Raw genomic sequence first — 15,906 nt, 5'->3', positions numbered from 1 at the left:
GTTGGCTAACCCAGAGGAATGGGAAGAGACAGAAGTTACAGAAGAGGCTCAGGAAAAGGCAGCAAGGAATAGGAGTGCAGACCTTGGCTGCTGACTAGAGAACCCCTGAGCTGGAACCTGGAGTAGAGGGCGGTCCCAAGTTCCCCTACCAGCTTCTGAGGAAATGGCACCTGGGCCAGCGAATGGGAAGATTGCCTGAGACTGCTGGCAATGAGATTTTGACCTATCCCCAAAAGGGGAACAACATAGTGGCCTGGCTGGAGATCTGAGTTATGAAAAAGGAGGCTGTAGCTCCTGGGAGAAGAAAGGGGCCACAGAGAGAGAAAGAGACAGAGTGATGGAGTGAGACCGCTGGAAGGGAGGTCAGCCTGACAGATAGTGCCGGCTCCAGGGTTTTGGTTGCCCCAAGCAGCCAAAAAAAAAAAAAAAAGCCGCGATCGTGATCTGCGGCGGCAATTCGGCGGGAGGTCCTTCGCTTCGAGCGGGATAGCTAGACATGCCGCCCCTCTCCAGAGCAGCCGCCCCAAGCACCTGCTTGCCAGGCTGGGGCCTGGAGCCGGCCCTGCTGACAGAGCAAATCCCCAGAACCACCAGAAGGCATTGCAGCCCAGCAGTGAGTAAAGCCTCCCATCACACCATCAAAAAACTAAAACTGAATTTGAAATGCTCCATGCACAGGGAGTGGCAGTCTGGGATCATCTGAAATGGAAGTCTTGGTGATTGAAGCAGAGAACAAAAGGCTGTGTAGGTATAGGCTGGGGAAGGGAAGGGGGAGATAAATTGGAAGTTCCCCTTCCTTGTCCCCTCCTCTGTCTCTTGCCCTCCTCTATGTTCTCCTCAGCAAACAACAAATTAAAATAACAAACTATCATTTTAGTGATACCTTGTGCTAGGGTGACCAGATGTCCCATTTTTAAAGGGACAGTCCCGTATTTAAGCCCTCCTGCGGGTGTCCTGACTTTTTCTTGAAAACAGGCAAATTGTCCTGTATCTTCCTCTCCCCCCCCCCATGAGTACTTGTGGGTCCTGCTGCTGGCCGGATCCCTGCTCACCAGCCGCCCACCCACCAATGGTGAGTGGGGGGTGGGGGCCAGTGGCCGACAATGGGGGTTGATGCACAAGGTTGGTGGTGGGGGCGAAGGTGTAGTAAGCAGGGCTGGCTTCTCCCCTTGCTGGTCCGTCAGTGCAGCCCCTGCTTCATGCCAGGTCTCGGCCAGTGGGGCTCCACCCCTGTCCCATTTCCGGCCAGTGGGATGCAGCTCCCATCCCTTTCCTCCTGCACAGTGCCAAACACCTGCTGCTGGTCACATTCTGGTGTGAACCCTGGCAGAAGTCTGGGGACGGGGGCCATGTGACCATGCGTGCCCCCCACACTCATTGCCTCGGAAAGACACAATAGCAGGTACCAGGAGAGGCGGGTCCATCCCGGGGCCCCAGCCAGGCATGGAGGGCAGAGAGTGCTGGGCAGGGAGGGGAGGATTGGTCGGTCTCACACACACACACACACCATGTGAGAGAGGTGTGCAGGAGTGTGTGTGTGTGTGAGAGTGTGTGTGTGTGTGTGTGACCTCTCCCCATGTGACCCCTAACGCCTTAAAGATAAGAAGGTAAATAAAAAGAGTCCAATTACGCAATATTTCTTTTTAACAGGGGCTCAGTCAACTTGATGTTAATGTGAACCTGACTGATTGCCGTTGAACTCACTTGAATACGAGTAATTTTACCAGGTGTCCCGTATTTAGCATAGGGAAATATGGTCACACTACCTTGTGCTAATAATAGTCACATTTCCCTGATAGCTACCCATACCACTGGAGACATATTCTGCTCTGATATTGTTAAATCCATTCTTGGCTAGTGCTCTTTTTGCCCAAATCCAGTCTATGCTTCTCTTTATGTGGGTTCCCCCCTGCAGAAGTCCAGAATTGGGAAAAATAACAAAAACCCTCTTCTTCTCTTCATGCATTTTCTCCTTGCTGAGCCTATGCAGCATCTCACACTGGAATCTCTCCTTCCATGTGATACCTTCATAAAGATGGTCAAACACAAGTCCACAAAAGCCTCTCCCATTGTACCTTCCAGCAGTGGACTTGATTGGTCTGGTGTCCCAGACGAATAGCCAACAAGCTAAGCTATTGAACCACTGATTGGTACCAACTAATCAAGTCTTAAATAACTGGAAACTACAGGTTTTGGAGAACTTTCAGGAGGACTGGGACATCCAGCAGCTCGGAATGAAGGTCACCTGCGATGTTTTATTCCATATTTAGATTTTCAACCCTTAAATAAGCTTCCAATTCAATAAAGAAAAAAATTAAAAATAATCAAGAAGTGTATCTAAATATTACTTTGAAATAAAATACTTACCAGAATAAGGCATCTTCCCATAGGTGATTATTTCAAAAAGAAGTATTCCAAATGACCACACATCAGACTTAATGCTGAATTTATTGCAGCGGATCGCTTCAGGGGCTGTCCATTTCACAGGGAGTTTCGTTTCATGTTTAGCTTCATATACATTTTCATTTTCTAACTATTACATACAAAACAAACCCAAGTTAGGATCTGATTCAGCAAAAGCACTTAAGCAGATGCTTAACTCAGCCCTGTTCAGTCAAGCACTTGAACTCAGTTGGACTAAAGTATGTGCTTACGTCTTTGTTGAACTGGGATCTTATAGATGAGAAACATCTTTGTTCAACAGAAGCTTTTCTAAGGCACTTGTAACTTCAAGTGAGTACCCAGTATTGGAATGGCTTGTGCTTAATTATGGCCTGCTATTGTGAATTCTGAATCCGGCATGAAAGGATTCCATAAGTCTGCCAGAAATCGCAGCACAAGCATCATATTGGCACTAGAGACTGCATGGTCAGACTGGCTTCGGGTCTGATCTTCTATAAATAGAGGAGGCAATAGCAAGCACTAATGCATTTAGAAACCTCTGTTTTGTGATTTACTGATGGCATTGAAGGGCTATTGACTTTGCTAATTACCACTTCACCAGTTTTCAAGCACTGAAAGACAGACCCAAACTGATTTTAAATTAATATATTAGTTCAATGGATATATAAAAAAATACATGGAGAAATATTTTTAGTAATGGAAGTTCTCTGGGGTTAATCCTTTACTTTCCACAGACCCACATCTACAGAGTTTTATTGCATGGACATCCAACCTTTGGGAACATTTTAGGATGTTTCCAATGTTTAAATGGAATCTAGGGCATATCATCCATATCTTAGCCTCTGTCAGGTTTTTTAACATGCAAACTTATATACAGATTATGCAGATTTTAAATAATATTGTGAGTAATCTCAAAAATTGGATATGTTCTTTCCTTGCTATTATGTCCTACACTTCTTCATAAGATTATGTCTAGCAGTTAGCATCACAGACTTAGGCCCAGACCCTCAAAGATATTTAAGCACTTAGATACCTTGAGGATCAGGGCCTTCATTCTCATCTGTATAAACAAACTATGGTTTCAGTATGTTAATGTATATGTTTATTATGCTTCACTTCCTCTTAGAGTATAGAGGACTTTGTGTAGGCCCTCCTACACAAGTATTAGTACGGAAACTGAATCCACAATCCCTTGGCCTACTAATAAGAGTATTTCCAAATGAACACCATTGGGAATATATTATATGGTGACTAGTTTAGAAATGTTCAAGTTTAACAAGAAATTTCAGTAACTGTTGATTTCTCTCTCCACCTAAACACATACAGAAGAAAAATCCTTTATTAATACTCAAAATTCACATGTTCAGTTTAAAAAGAAATATATCTCAGGCTAAAAATATTCACAGTAGAGTCAAAAATGAGGAGGAGTACTTTCAGTGTCAGCTCAACATTTTATACTACAATAAGGGCATAATACCAAATCTATTTTGAATCTCAACTTCTAGAACCATTGCATTTGGTATGAAAACCAATTGGCAACAAAAGTTCTTTTATCCTTCCCAGAGCAAAAATATAAATAAATTTAAAATAAAAACAAAAACAAAAACAAAGCTTTGGATATTTTCAGCTACTTATTGAAATTCATAAAATCCCCTTGTAAACTGAAAAGCCATTTGTTTATTAATTTAACTCCTAGTGGCATCATGTTCAGTATGCCATAGTATACAATTTACTGAAACAGTAGAGAAAAACCTGATCTCAATGAGGAACTAAGAACTCAAGTAGCATGTTTGAACTGCTGAGCCTGCACGTGGGAATGAGAGGGAGAAGGGACGTCTAGAGAGGCCTTGCTCTTTAGTGATGGCTACCTGCATTGCCGGGCCCTGCATCAGATGTCTGGGGAGAGAGGAGGGAAACAGCTGCCAAAGGGCTGCTACTCCCCCCACCCAAGCAGGTAGATGAGGTATGGGAAGAATCTTGATTCCATTTCTGTCCATTCCCCCCTCCCCGGCCCCTGAACCAGCCACTACCCATTCAAAGGAAGAAGTAAGCTGTCAGCAAAAAAAGGCTAGCTAGCATACATAGGCACCAATTCCATGGGTGCTCACGCACTGGAGCACCACAAAAATTAGCGGGTGCTTAGCACCCACCGGCTGCCAAGCTCTCCCTCCTCCCCCCAGTGTCTCCCGTCCACTGGCAGTCCCACCAATCAACTCCTTCCCCTCCCTCCCAGCACCTCCCAGCTGCCGTGATCAGCCATTCTTCATCATGCAGGAGGCGCTGGGAGGGAGGGGGAAGAACGGGGACAGGACATGCTCAGGGAAGGGTGTGGAAAGAGATGGGAAGGGGGTGAGGTGGGAGCAGGAAGAGGTGGGGCATTGGGGGAAGGGGTGGAGTGGGGGCGGGGCCATGGGTGGAGCAGGGGCAGAGGCTTGGGGGAAGGGGTGCAGTGGGGTCAGGGCTGGGGGCAGAGCAGGGGTGGGAAGAGGCAGGGTAGGGTGGGGGCTTAGGGGAAGGGGTGGGGGCAGGGGTGGGACAGGGCCTGGGGCTAAGTGGGGGGTGGAGCACCCCCTGGGACTAAGTGGGGGTGGAGCACCCCCTCATTTCTCCTCAGCAAGAGGGAAGCAGGAAATGGATTGTGACTTTCAGGATCCAGACTGCCTGCTACCCAGGCTGCAGTGTACAGTTACAATCCAGTCCTAAATTAACATATCATTTTGTAGGGTATATTTACATTGCAAAAAAGGTGTGTTCTTAACTCAGGTTAGCTATCTCAGCCATGTTAACTAACTCAGGTTAAATCAGCAGTGAAGACATGGCAATTCCGCTTTGGCAATTTGAGTTAAAGCCTATAGGAGATCTTGGTTGAACTCAATCTGCTAACCAGAGCAAACAGACAAGATGCCTTGTCTTCACTGCTATTTTAATAGGAGTTAGCTAAACTGAATTCAGAACACATCCTTTTGTTTGCAATGTCGACACATCCTTAATTTTCTGAACCATTTTTTGCACAGCTGGAGTTCATGCTAATTCTCATACATAAATAACAAAAAAAATCCAAACTCATTCAAACCCACCTTAAAAACTCTTGCAAGTCCAAAATCTGCCACTTTGTAAACATTGTGTTCGCCCACAAGGACATTCCTGGCCGCCAAATCCCGGTGGATATAGTTCTGGGATTCCAAGTAAGCCATACCTGAGGCAACCTGAGCTGCCATGTCTATTTGTTCAGGCAGATGGACTTGTGAACCTGCATCATCTGTATCGAAGAAAAAAGGTGGGATTATTGTCAATATTTACAGTGTCTCTGTGAGTTCTCAAGTTATTGAAATGTGTCAGCTGTTGGGAAAGAATGGCCCACGTCTCCACTGTAAACCAAGAACATCAAGCTATGGAATAAAGTAGGAGTCCTAAAGAACGGTAAAGGTTAAGCAATTGTCTGTAAAGGTGTGAAGTTAGTTAGTTTCCCCTTGAAAAACAACCCCCATTCAGCATCCAGACGGAGCTCATTTAAAAGAGCTAATAACTAATGCAGCAGTGGATCTGAGGGTATATCTCAGATGGTTCAGGCACCTCCCAACAAAGTGGCGCCTACCTCTTTGTGGCAGTGTAGGTATTTGTCTTTCCAAGAGGCAAATCGCCCATCTTAAAATGTGGTTAACAGTTAATATTTGTATTCATTTTTGGCAACCAAAGATTAATGGAGGGTGAGGCAGGGCCACACATGAGAACTAGTGTCCCCAGACAAGTCTAACATAAAAATTGACCGGCTACTGTCAAGTGTAAAAGCTTCATTTTATCTTTAGAATCCACCTGAGTGGTTCTTACTGTTAGCTATGTTGCCTCAGCGATAAGGTTCCTTGAGTTGTCCTTAAACTATGTCTTCTTTCATAGAATCTCCTGAAACAATATCTATGCCATTTGTTAAGATCAACAGCTTCCTGAAATACTAATTTAGCTCAGTCAGAGATGGTGCTCAAACAAAGTGTTAAAAGACCCCTGAACAGAGCAGGCTGGCTCAATACATTAGGGAAATACATTGGCCTGAGTAACTTGAGACCGTAAATGGCAAGGCAGGTACCAAAAGATGTCACTGATGAGTTACAAATTACAACTCAGATTCAGGCCTTTTGTGGCATATTAGGCCAGATTAACTGCTGCTGGGGGAGAGACGAATTTAGACACTTCTGCACTCAGGATGATTAACCCTGAAGGAGTGACCAACTCCTTGCTATATACAGTCATCACTCTTATGAGTGACATTTGAACCCAGGACCCACAGCATCAGAAGGATACGCACAAGTGCTTTACTGTAATAGGAAACGTATCTGCATAGCATTTCACTTCTCCAAAAACTTTCCAAATTTGAATAGTCCAATGAGATACTGCTATCTCAGTCATGTTTGGTGCTCTCTTTATATTAGGAATGTGGATTATCCTTCCTAGCTGCCTTGGCATTAAAGACAAAAAAATATCAGCTGCAGTTGGCAGTCTGCTGCGGCTAATGATGTCCCACTGATTCATAGTGACAGTGGATAGCACTGCCTTGAATCACTTTCTCCACTCCTGGCAGTTCATCTGCCTGAATATAGAGCACCTTGCAGCCGTGCTTTAGGAAGAGTGTTCCGCAGTATGGTATGCCACTGTACTCCACAATCTCTAAACCTTGAATTTCCTGCTGAAAGGCTGAATTTTAATGATTAAATTAGCCCTGCCTACTTCCTCTTTGAGGCTAAACTGATTGTCATGATAATCCAACACTGAGATTATTTCCTTCTATTATTGAATCAGAAGCTCTTCTCCTCCCCCACACCCGTGTTTAACAGCAGCCATGACCTTTAAAACAGAGAGAAAAATCAAGCTACATGACAATTTACAGCTTAATGATACAACATCATGAAAATCTGTCAGCAGGTTGTAGAACCATATAACGCAGTGCAGTTCTGCATTTGTGGATACCAACAGACACTAACTCTTATTGTTCAGTCTGTTGGACAAGAAAATAGATCCATGAATGGAGTGTGTTGCAGTTCAGGAGCACACGATACCTAAAGTGGAGTGACTAGGAGGATGCATGTGTTTTGGAATTATTCTATGCTCTTCGGAGAGTCACAATTCCCTTCCTCATCACTTCCAGCTACACAGTGCCCCATACTCATCGCTGATTGTAAATGTATAACCCAGCTTTTGTTGATTTAGGTTTGTTATCAAGTACTTTTGAAAAAAATCATGATATTAATGCGAGACAATGCATTCAAACTACAGGCACTGGCAAATAAATTTACAAAATCTACCCATGACTTATTCTCTACCATGTAAGGAAAATTTGACAGCTCCTCCTGTCCCTTGTTACTAACAATTTTAGACAAAACCATCTTTTATAAAGAATTTACTACAGAAATGAAATACTGAAGAAAGCTCAGGGATGCATCGTGATCTCACCAATCAGTCACAATGTCTTATTCAATAGACAAAAAGATAGGAGAGGTTCTCACTGACAGACATATTACCAGTGTGAAATTCAACATTAAATATTTCCCCCATTTGAGACTGCAGGATTTGGTAAATCCTCGCCAAATATCAAGATTGCAACAACAGGACCACTGCACATCACAACTGATACAAATATTAATACATTTAAGACAATTTAATTTATATCTGTAATATGAAAATATTGCTCTGTTGTGTTCCATTAATGTGCCTGGTGACAGCTCAATTAATAATAAATAATACTTTAAATGTATCCAGCAGTGTTCATCAGGAAAGATCCTGAAGCACTTTAATAAACTATACATTAGGATTGCTTGCCCATCACTATAATACAGCCCCCTTCATGGTAAAACCTGACAGACCACTGTGCAGGAAACACTGCACAAAATGTTTGTTTTAAACCCCTCCCCACCCCCCAAAGAAAATGAAGAATACATTTTGAGGAGGGAGAATTTAGCCAGGGACAATGTGATCGCCTGATTTGCACTGTGCTGCATCATGCCATATTTACAACAGTATGTGGCCAGACTCAGTAACACACTGGAAATTACTATTTTTCCTGGCTATCGATGAACCTCTACCATTGTAGTCAACATCACTTCTTAAATGGTCAGGAATATTGGGCAGAACTCTCTCCTGCACAGGTTATTCCCAGATAGAGGCATGTAAATTCCATGAGTTTCAACCCAGTTTCCTCACTATTTTTCCATCAAGGATGGTGAGGTTTCACCTGCAAATACCTGCATAGGAGACTAGGGTTGGGCTTTCACTTATTACACTTGCTTATCTCAGGTCAATGAACTGAAGGCATAGGTAAGGCTGTGAGTCTGTCACAGAGGTCACAGATTCCATGACTTTCCAGGACCTGTGTGACTTCTGCAGCCAGCAGATGCAACTGACCCCAGGGCTGCCTGAGAAGCTCGGGCAGCTTGGTACCAGCTGCAACAGCCCCCCTCCCCCAACAACATCAGTCCTGGGCCGCCCTCCATCAGCAGCGGCTGCCGTGGTTCCGGGCCCCCTGCCAGCAATGTCGGTGACAGTCACAGGCCAGCGGGGCTGTCCCCCGCCAGCAGCAGCGACTGCAGTCCTGGGACAACAGGGCTGGCCCCTGCCAGCTGCGGTAGTCCTGTGCTGCCCTCCCCAGCACCAGTGGACACACCAGCGGGTGCCCCGGAGACATACCCCCCCAGCACCAGTGGGTGCCCCGGAGATACACCCCCCCAGCACCAGCGGATGCCCAGAGCCCCCCTCCAGAGCAGCAGCTGTGTCCCCGGATTCCCCCAGAACACCAAAAATGTTGTCACCGGGAAATAGCACAAGTCATGGACAGGTCACGGGGCCGTGAATTTTTGTTTATTGCCCGTGACCTATCCATGACTTTTACTAAAAATGCCCATGACTAAATCTTAGCCTTAGGCATAGGACATCAACACAAAGCCCCAGGGTCACTATAACGTGAATAAGACTAATGTAAATTCTGTCTCCACCCTCCCCAATTACTTTTAGGTTGTTTGGCAAGTCAATGGTTTCTAAACCCTTTTTGCCCCCCTAATAAATATTACAGCCTTCATATTAAATCAGAGCACTGCACTCTTCCCCTTTATTTAGCGCATTTACTAAACTGCAAGCTACAGTACTATCTGAAATTAGTTTTTAGTCTTTTGCTTACTTTGGAGGTATTCTAGCAGACTTCCATGTCTCATCAGCTCAGTAATAATATAAATTGGATCCTCTAAAGTGCAAACCGCATAGAGCTGAATAAGCTTTGGATGTCTAAGGTTCTTCATTATTTGTGCCTCCCTCAGGAAGTCCTTTGGATCCATTGAACCTGAGGCAAGAACAGAGAAAAAAAAATCAGCTGATGTTAAAGGTCCAGCCACCAGGTGGGAATCACTAAGATTATCTTCTGTCTCTTTGTAAAGCACATCAGCACCACAAACCTTCAGAGTAACCAGAGAAATGAATCAGTGCAGCTGAAAAAAACAACTAGTAAGTGAAACATGTCAATTGCCTGGGGGCACAGAACTCACGTGAACCTCCTGTAACATTTCACAAACCCCAGTTTGGGAACCACCGCTAGAGGGATAACCATGTACAGCTTAGATTTTATTATATATATATATATATCTCCCTCTGGAATAATAATAAATAGTGTCTATTGTTGGTTTGTCTATATATACTCCTTATGTTTTCTTTTAAGACTTACTTTTTATTTAGAAATAATAACAAACCTTGCTGTAGGTGCAGCTTTATGACCCGTGGGGCCCGATTCCAATACCCGGTGGCAGTCCGGGGCTTCAGCGGCACTTCGTGGCAGGGGGTCCGCTCCGAGTCTTCCGCAGCACCAAAGGACCCCCCCACCTCCGAAATCCCACCGAAAACTCCCGGAGCGGACCCCCTGCCGCCGAAATACCACTGAAGACCCCCGGAGCAGGGCTCTCTTAGGTGCGGGGTCCGATTCTGGGGAATCGGGTGAATCGGCTTAAAGCCGGCCCTGCCTTGGTGTTTGATCCCCACAACCTTGTAACTGTTGCATTATAGTTAATCATAATAAGCAGGTAGGAATTTAGCCAAAAACAATCTGTTTTCATTAATATACTAACCTGAGATATCTACCATAGCAGGATCAGCGAGATTGCCTGAGGTAGAAGTTGAGAAGTCTGTCACAGGGACTAGTCCCTGAGGGGGTCAGGCACCCAGCATACCTGTAACGGGCTCCACTAAGGAGAATGAGCCAACTCAGATCCACCTATGGGCCTAAGTAATTGGGTGACAAGGTGGGTGAGATAATATCCTTTATTGGACTGGCTTTTGTTGGAGAAAGAGACAAGCTTTAGAACTACACAAAGCTCTTCTTCAGGTCTGAAAAAGGTACTCAGAGTGTTACAGCTAAATACAAGGTGGAACAGATAGTTTAGCATAAGTCGTTAGAACATATTCTAAGGGACCATTCAAGGTGAAGTGGCCTGTTAGCAACCCTGTAGTGATAGGACAGAAAGGGGGGTAAGTTGGTTACAGGTTGTTGTAATAAGCCATAAAGCCGGTGTCTTTATTAAGCACATGATTTTTAGTATCTAGCAAAGTTGTGAATTTAATCTTGCAGGCTCGTCTTTTGAAAGTGTTGTGCAGGTTTCCTTTGAGGATGAGAGCTGACAGGTCAGATTTAGAGTGACCGTTTTGTGCTAAGTGTTCACCTACAGGTGATAGGGTGTCTTTGTCTTTTATCATTTTTCTGCGTGAGTTCATTCAAGAACGTAGTGATTGTCTGGTTTCACACACATAGAACCTAAGTAACAGGGTGACAGTTAATTAAATAAGGAGTACGTGGGCCTACTACAGCTTATGAGGGCTCAGTCAGGAAATCCAGAAAAGAAGAACTTCCTGAGGAGATGTTTCAGAGTAGCAGCCGGGTTAGTCTGTATCCGCAAAAAGAACAGGAGTACTTGTGGCACCTTAGAGACTAACAAATTTATTAGAGCATAAGCTTTCGTGGACTACAGCCCACTTCTTCGGATGCATCACGAAAGCTTATGCTCTAATAAATTTGTTAGTCTCTAAGGTGCCACAAGTACTCCTGTTCTTCCTGAGGAGAGACGTTCCTCAGGGAGCTGGACAAGAAGCTACACCCAGTGGTGTCTTCCTAGAGAACAGAGGCTCATGGAAGAAGGAAGAGGCCCAGAGAGAAAGTGTTCCCAGGCAAGGGACCAAAGCATCCCAAGGGAATGAACTAGGCATGGAACCTCCTGGGGAGTCACTAGGGACTGTTTCAGCAAAGAACAACACATTGGGGGGCAAGGGGATAGAGACACTGGCATCTGGCTGAACACCCAGCAGAGACCCAAACTCCTGGCAGGGAATCCAGCCTGGGAGTGCTTCAGGGCTAGAGGGACTAAAACATAAAAATGATTATTGCAGGGGCAGAGTTCCAGTGGAGTATCTGATTGAAGCTTTCATTTTGTTTCATGTTGTCGTTTCCTGTTAAATAAATGAAACCCTCTAAAGAGGAACAGGAGTACTTTGTGGCACCTTAGNTGTGATATTCCTCAAAGAAATCCATTGCAATTTATTTACCAGAGGATCCTTCTAACCAAAACTGAGTGCAACAATCATTTCTATTTATTTTTATTGGGCAAATTTTACTTTGTTTCTGAGACTTTGTAAATAGCATGGAGGTCACTCTGGTGGTCGGCAGGTGAGCCCCTGTCTCAGCTTCCCCACACCCTGGGCATAAATAAGTCAAAGAAGGCTTTTCAATATTAAAGAGCACCCTCTTTAGAGGTTTCAGAGTAGCAGCCGTGTTAGTCTGTATCCGCCTAAAGAGGAACAGGAGTACTTTGTGGCACCTTAGAGACTAACAAATTTATTAGAGCATAAGCTTTCGTGGACTACAGCCACCAGTGGGCTGTAGTCCACGAAAGCTTATGCTCTAATAAATTTGTTAGTCTCTAAGGTGCCACAAGTACTCCTGTTCTTCTTTTTGCGGATACAGACTAACACGGCTGCTACTCTGAAACCTCTAAAGAGGGTGCTCTTTAATATTGAAAAGCCTTCTTTGACTTATTTATGCCCAGGGTGTGGGGAAGCTGAGACAGGGGCTCACCTGCCGACCACCAGAGTGACCTCCATGCTATTTACAAAGTCTCAGAAACAAAGTAAAATTTGCCTAATAAAAATAAATAGAAATGATTGTTGCACTCAGTTTTGGTTAGAAGGATCCTCTGGTAAATAAATTGCAATGGATTTCTTTGAGGAATATCACAGAGACTAAATGTTATTGACATGCTGTATGTCAAGTAGTTGGGATGAACTGAAGAAGATAAAACAAGAGAGTGTGCCGAGGAAATGGATAAAAGGAATTTCAGAAGCAGACAATTGTCCTTGAGGTAGTAATGTCATAGGAATGGTTTCAGGGAAGATGGAGGTAGCTAGTCTGAGAGAGATTATTATTATTGTTACAGTAGTGCCTAGAGGGCCCATTGAGCTCAGTAAGGTATAGACAGATAGTAAGAGACAATCCCATTCCCAAAGACTTTACAATCTAAAAAGACAAAGGTTGGGAGGGGAAACAGACAAAGAGAGGTAAAGTGACTTGCCCAAGATCACACAGCAGTTCATTGGCAGAGCCAGGAATAGCAACAACATCTCTTGGCTAGTGCCCTAACCACTGGAGTATATTGTGTCTCAGATACCTGATGGACAGTTGGAATCAATAAGACCAGACTGTGGAGTGAATGATAACTTAACGACTTACTGCATTTACTGTCCAAGAAGGCACTACTTTGTTCTGCTGCATCTCTGCAAGAAAGCCTGCTGAGTATCTGTTGCAACTCTTTCCCTGTAAGTGCCTAAAAAGTCACAGACTCTGTTAGGCAGAGTCAAAGATAAAGAAACATATAAGGGAGCAAATAAGGAAATCTCTGAAGAAAGAAACTGCTTCTACTATGTTTCTTTGAGAGTTGTTGTGATTACTGCTTGTTTCAACAAAATTCTGTAGTTCTCAGCCGACTGGCCTAAAGGCAAGTCGGCATAATCATTGTGGCCTGGAAACAATAATGTGACAAGGGAACCCTTATTTCCCAGCTGTAGTGTCATTCATGGGCTGACAAAATCCTCATTGCCAGAAGCCTGAACATTGCTGTTCTTGGCCTGCATCTTGTAGTCCCTAGTGTAACTTTTCAACGCAAGATGGTTTATGCCTGTGCACCTGCATGCCCCCAGTGGACACTTTGTCTTTCTCTGTACAATGTAAATAGTTACAAGAATGTGTGGCTAAAACTTTCATTTGAGGTCTTAAGTGACTGTGTTTTCAGTCATGCCCCAATACACCTTCTTCGTCTTCCTGTCTGTCCAATATACATTGCCTTCTGAGATAAGAGAGATTGCATTAAAAACCAGGATTGAAGTGAAAAACGTTGACAAATGTTCTCCTCAGGTTTTACTCTTGGGCAGTACTATTTTCAGTGAACAAGGCTAATTTTGGCCAGGAAATAGATTTGCCATCTCATCGGAAAGAAAATAAAAATGGTCTGGACAATAGCAGGGAGTGGCTGGCCAACACAGCAGAGTTGGTGTCAAAGCAGTGTATAAACAGTTGTGAAAAATAACATGACAGCTTGTGCTAACTTCACAAATGAGGCTGGCACCAAATAAAAGAATTTAAAATAGTGATGAATTAATAAAAAATATTAAAGAGGTTTCATAAGCCTCTGTATTACTTTAATCCAGGGGTCGGCAACCTTTCAGAAGTGGTGTGCCGAGTCTTCATTAATTCACTCTAATTTAAGGTTTCACGTGCCAGTAATACATTTTAATGTTTTTAAAAGGTCTCTTTCTATAAGCTTGTAATATATAATTAACTATTGTTGTATGTAAAGTAAATAAGGTTTTTAAAATGTTTAAGATGATTCATTTAAAATTAAATTAAAATGCAGAGCCCCCCAGACCGGTGGCCAGGACCCGGGCAGTGTGGGTGCCACTAAAAATCAGCTCACGTGCTGCCTTTGGCACACGTGCCATAGGTTGCCTACCCCTGCTTTAATCAAAAGCCTCCAGTTTAAATAGGAATCTTCTGACTCCTTCAGTGAGGATAATAGAAACCCTGTGTTAATGTAAAGACTATAGACAAATCATCTTGACATTTTGAAGGGCTCCATAATCCACCATTGGCAGGATCAGAAATCAGTTTCCAAATGGTCAGGAAAAACTGATTCAGAGTCCATATGGATTCATCTTCTGATCCTCCTAATAGTTCAACACCGCAGTTTCTATTATCACCTTTAACTCCTCCCCCCTTCCCTCTGGAGACACTGTTACTTCTTTATTTTTTATTCTTTTGATAGCTTTTTTCCCCCTTCATTACTAAACAATAGACGTGTGACAATTTGGAGAATTCGTCTGTACAATTTATGAATTCTGGTTGGTGTTACAAAGTAATAATTATGAAATTATTGTATCCAGGAGTTCCTCTATGTGGAAGTGGAATTGACCACTTGCTGACATAGGGTACAGCATGTGCCTACCAAACCAGGGACAATGGGTGATTTTGAAACCTTAACTACTCTGACCAAACAATGGGTATGCTAAGGAGCTGAAACTAGTTGCTCCAATTTGTCTGCATGATGGGGAGAGTGAAAAGAGTGAAAAATTCTGAAACAAGACAAAGGGACAGAGGAGGCAAAGCAAGGAGGAATAAGGGAAAAGGTTTTTCAGAGGCAGGACAGAGGAAGAGAACTGGCATGCTTTCGTAGAAGGGAGCTCTGGTGTAACAGCAGTACCAGACAAGGTCAGAAAATCTAGCTGTGCTAGAGAAGGCTCCATGATTCTGAGGAGAAACTGAGCTGCAAGGGAAGGATCCCAGATACCCCAGAGGATTCTGCCCAAGCCCCAAAAACTACAGAGTGGTGAGGAAACTGAGGCAGAGAAAGTATACACAGGTGTGTTTATTATTTTATCTAGATCTGTGTATAGCTCGTGCTGTTAAGTAAAGAGCAATTGTGTTTTAGAATCCTGTGCATAGTTTGTGTCTGCTTTCACTGTTGTGTACCCCTGAAGGTAAACTGCAATCCAGAATCAGAGGGGTAGCCGTGTTAGTCTGAATCTGTAAAAAGCAACAGAGGGTCCCTGTGGCACCTTTAAGACTAACAGAAGTATTGGGATCATAAGCTTTCATGGGTAAGAACCTCACTTCTTGCATCTGAAGAAGTGAGGTTCTTGCATCTGAAGAAGTGAGGTTCTTACCCACGAAAGCTTATGCTCCCAATATTTCTGTTAGTCTTAAAGATGCTACAGGACCCTCTGTTGCTTTTTGGAATCCAGAAGGCTCGCACCTTTCGTGCCATTCTGTGGAATATGCAGGAGTCACTGGGAGGCTTGAGGAAAATGGCACATAGGGTCCCACTGCCAAGATAGGTTTCAGACACAGGGTCAGTACTGGATTGAGTTCCCAGAGGCCCAAAGCCAGACACACATCTAAACTCTGCATAGCTCCAGCAAGCTACAGCACATGGGATTCAG

At 43.9% G+C, this 15,906-nt stretch overlaps 1 protein-coding gene across 1 annotated transcript in view; it reads right to left on the bottom strand.

The window, feature by feature from the left end:
- The window catches only part of FRK (fyn related Src family tyrosine kinase), a 70,430-nt gene that overhangs the window by 4,705 nt on the left and 49,819 nt on the right, over positions 1-15,906 (bottom strand). Inside the window, exons 5-7 of the mRNA XM_034765829.1 lie at positions 9,563-9,721; positions 5,481-5,662; positions 2,368-2,533 (exon numbers count right to left, since the gene is read on the bottom strand). Of these exons, the coding sequence (XP_034621720.1) occupies positions 2,368-2,533; positions 5,481-5,662; positions 9,563-9,721 (507 nt within the window). The remainder of the gene's footprint in view (positions 1-2,367; positions 2,534-5,480; positions 5,663-9,562; positions 9,722-15,906) is intronic.

Source organism: Trachemys scripta, chromosome 3 (genome assembly GCF_013100865.1).
Source record: "Trachemys scripta elegans isolate TJP31775 chromosome 3, CAS_Tse_1.0, whole genome shotgun sequence".
NCBI classification, from domain to species: Eukaryota; Metazoa; Chordata; order Testudines; family Emydidae; genus Trachemys; species Trachemys scripta.
The sequence above is the reverse complement of the archived record's forward strand: the minus strand, read 5'-3'. Positions and strand labels throughout refer to the sequence as shown.